The 3,981-nt window shown below is 39.4% G+C and overlaps 1 protein-coding gene across 1 annotated transcript; it reads left to right on the top strand.

The window, feature by feature from the left end:
• Positions 1 to 1,799: 1,799 nt before the first annotated feature.
• Positions 1,800 to 2,699, top strand: LOC121438665 (olfactory receptor 11G2-like). The gene has a single exon (XM_041639026.1). It carries the CDS (start codon positions 1,800 to 1,802, stop codon positions 2,697 to 2,699), a length of 900 nt encoding a protein of 299 aa, XP_041494960.1.
• Positions 2,700 to 3,981: the final 1,282 nt, after the last annotated feature.

Here is a 3,981-nt window from a genome sequence, read left to right as displayed (position 1 = left end):
TTCCTAGATATGGACAGAGGGGGGAGGACCTAGGACTTACCACAGGGCAGGGAAATCTGACTGCTCTTTGGGCTGGAGAGGGAGGGGGAGAGGAGTGGGGGGAGGGGTAGAAGGGTGGGAGGAGGGGGAGAAGGGTGGGAGGAAGGGGAGGGAAATGGGAGGCTGGGAGGAGGAGGAATTTTTTTTTCTTTTCTCAATAAAAAAAAAGAAAAAGAAAAAAGTACCCCAAAATTGGATTCCTTTTGGAATTTGAAATGCCTTTGTCAATTTAAAAATTAGACTTTTATTCAAATTTTTTTAAATAATAAGAGAAAGCAGTGGAAAACTTTAATCTTTTAAAATATCAAAATGGGTTACTTGAGATGAAAGCACATAATTATGACAAAATATAGTTAAAGAACAGTTCATCCTCATTTGTAGCTTTAATAAATATAAGATTATATTTATTAAATATAATGACAAGATAGTTCCATGGGTAACAGTGTTTAATGCCAAGCCTGGTGACCTGAGGCTGATCCCTGGGGACCTACATGGTGGAAGGAGAGAGCCCACTCCTGTAAGTCACCCACTGACCTCCGTAAGTCCACTGTGGCATGAATGTACTCAGACATGGACACATGCATGTACATATGTGTACACACACATAAGTAAACACATAAATGTAAATTTGAAAACAAAATGTTATTATTTGATCATTTAGGATCATACCAAAGATAATTCAAAATATTTTAGACAGTTGTTTGAAAATCTAAAAGCAAAAGTATTTAAGAATGATAACATGATGAGAGTCAGTAGAAATGCTGCAACAGGGTCATGACTTTAGCTACCTAGGGTGCTGAACCGTCAATGTAACTGAAGATGGACATCACCAGCTTTGCTGAAGTTTACGTGGGTTTGTCATGAAGACACTGGCACAGTTTAAGGTAGGGAATATGGATCTAGGAGATTTTCTCTTGAAATTTTGTGACATAGGAAGTGACTCATATAGGATTATTTAAGCTGTGCATTGGAGTTTTTTATTTCAAAATGCTCCAATCAGTGAAATCACCTTGTGTTAATTCTTATTCATTTAAATCTTTGTCTCCCAGGAGCACACCGTAGAGATGCTGGAACCAATTCTGAACTTTCAATTATATTATAAGGCCTTTTATACTAGTGCATGTCTCCTGTAAAAGCAAAAGTGTGTCCTGTATCTTATTTTTATTTACACTATGCAGTTATTTAATGAGGAAATAGCCAACGTTTTCCATAAGGGACAGCTCATAGATTGAGACAAATTATGGGGCTGTCTTTGCTTAGGTAGTGAAAAACTTTAGTCAGTTCTAAAAAGTAGCATCATTTATTTATTTAACTATAAATAAAGAAGCCTAAAAATTAAGGACATGATGAAATTTTCTATAACATGCAAAATTTTATGAATCTACTTAGCTCTTTAAGGTATTTATTAGTTTATTATTTTGGAGTTCCATACATGCCTATAATGCATTCTGTTCACACTCAGTGCCACACCTTCTTTTATCCCTTCTCCCTAACAACCTGCTTCTCATCAACAGCCCTCTGCCACCATCATGTTTTTCTGCTGTGTGGCTCACTGGGTTTAACCAGGGCCACCACTGTGGGGATGAGAGCAGAGCTATTGACTGGAACATGAGCTCCATCACCGAGACAAAGAATTTCCCTTCTTCATAATGAGTATATGATGAGCAAACTATTCTGCTTCCTGTTTGGGCAAAATTTAACACCCTCGGCTATTTCTAGGATATTCAACCATTTCTGGTGCCTTTACAGCTAATAGACAGATGAAAATCCTCAGCAGCCTCAGCAACTCCAACACCATCTCTGGCTTCATCCTCCTGGGATTCCCCTGCCCCAGGGAAGGGCAGATCCTCCTCTTTGTGCTATTCTTTGTTGTCTACCTCCTCACCCTTATGGGCAATGCTTCCATCATCTGTGCTGTGCGCTGGGATCAGAAACTCCACACCCCCATGTACCTCCTGCTGGCCAACTTCTCCTTCCTGGATATCTGGTATGTCACCTCCACAGTTCCCAACATGCTGGCCAACTTCCTCTCTGACACCGAGGTCATCTCCTTCTCTGAGTGCTTCCTGCAGTTCTATTTCTTCTTCTCCTTGGGTTCTACAGAATGCTTTTTCCTGGCAGTTATGGCCTTTGATCGCTACCTTGCCATCTGCAGGCCTCTACACTATCCTGCTCTTATGACTGGGCGCCTCTGTAACATCCTGGTGATCAGTTGCTGGGTGCTTGATTTCCTCTGGTTCCCCGTTCCCATCATCATCATCTCCCAGATGTCCTTCTGTGGGTCCAGGATTATAGACCATTTTGTATGTTACCCAGACCCTCTGTTGGCTCTCAGCTGTTCCAGAGCCCCACTGATGGAATTTTTCTGGACAATAATAATGTCTCTACTCCTTTTTACTCCTTTTCTCTTCATCATGGGATCTTATATGTTGGTCCTACAAGCTGTGTTTAAAGTTCCTTCAAGAGATGGACGAAGAAAGGCCTTGTCCACTTGTGGGCCCCATGTGACTGTGGTTTCTCTTTTCTATGGTTCAGTGATGGTCATGTATCTGAGCCCAACATCTGAGCATGAAGCAGGAATGCAGAAACTTGTGACTCTGCTTTATTCTGTGGTTACTCCACTAATTAATCCTGTGATCTATAGTCTGAGAAAGATATAATACATGCAATGAGGAAGCTTTTGAAAACATGAAAATACACATTCAATGAAGTATGTGTATACTGTAGAATATTATTCAATCACAGGAATGATTGTGTTGTCTAATTTACAGCAAATGGATAAAATGGGAGAACATTGTGTTAAGTAGAAAGAGTCAGTCATAGGAAGTCAAATACTGCATGTTATCATTTAAGCGTAGAAAGTTTGGAATCATGCATAGTACTAGGAAGTGTGAGAAAATGCGACATGGTCAATGTTTACAAGGGTTGCAGTTACGTAGTTGCTCAACAGCTGTGTTTGATAGTAGATTAAGATAAATATGTCTGACATGTGTTAATTCTGTTTCATGCAAAATGGCTGAGATTTTGAATGTTCCCAACATATAAGATGCAATAAACATTTGAAATGAGACTGATGACAATTACCTTGAAGTAATATGCATTGTATTCATATACTGAATGCTACCCTGTACATCACAAATATTACAACTATTTTATCAACTAAAATATAAATGTGGATGCAGGCATATTAGAACATGCCTGTAATCCAGAACTTGGAGAACTGGGACAGGAGGATCAGAATTTCAAAGGATTTTTCTAGATATCAAAATCATATTTCATAAACAAAGTAGAACATGGTGGTGCAAACTGTGATATTTACATTTCCTGTTGCTATAGCAAACACCATAACCAAAAGCAATTTAGGAAGGAGGGGGATTACTTTGTCTACAGATTATAGTCCATTGATCAGGAGACCCAAGACAGAATTTTAAGGGAGGAAACTGGAGTCAGAAACTGAATCAGAGACCATGAAGGAGTATGCTTACTGTCTTGCTTTCCATGGCGTGCTCAGCTTGCTTTCTTCTGAAACCCAAGACCACTTGCCCAGGGTTAGCACCACCCACAGTGGGAATGGCCCTCCAATATTAATAATTAATCACAAAAATGTGATACAGACTTGCCCATGGGCCAGTTCAAAGGAAGTTAATCTTCGATGACTCTAATTTATGTGAAGTTGACAAAAACTAGACAATACACATGATCCCCTGTCAACTTGTCACACAGTTAAATAACATTTACTATGTTTGTCCCTAAACCCTCATGTTTATATAATAATATAAAATACACTTCAACTTTTTTTAAAGATTTATTTATTATGTATACAGCATTCTGCCTGCATGTATGTCTGCACACTAGAAGAGAACACCAGATTTTATCATAGATGGTTGTGAGCCACCATGTGGTTGCTGGGAATTGAACTCGGGACCTCTGGAAGAGCAGCCA

Source organism: Microtus oregoni, unplaced genomic scaffold, assembly GCF_018167655.1.
Source record: "Microtus oregoni isolate MIOR12 unplaced genomic scaffold, Mior012 000056F_ref0000123, whole genome shotgun sequence".
Taxonomy (NCBI): Eukaryota; Metazoa; Chordata; class Mammalia; order Rodentia; family Cricetidae; genus Microtus; species Microtus oregoni.
This window is presented reverse-complemented; position numbering and strand designations above follow the sequence as displayed.

Excerpts from the sequence above, each read along its gene's own strand:
- LOC121438665 (XM_041639026.1), top strand. The coding sequence starts at position 1,800 with ATGAAAATCCTCAGCAGCCTCAGCAACTCCAACACCATCTCTGGCTTC.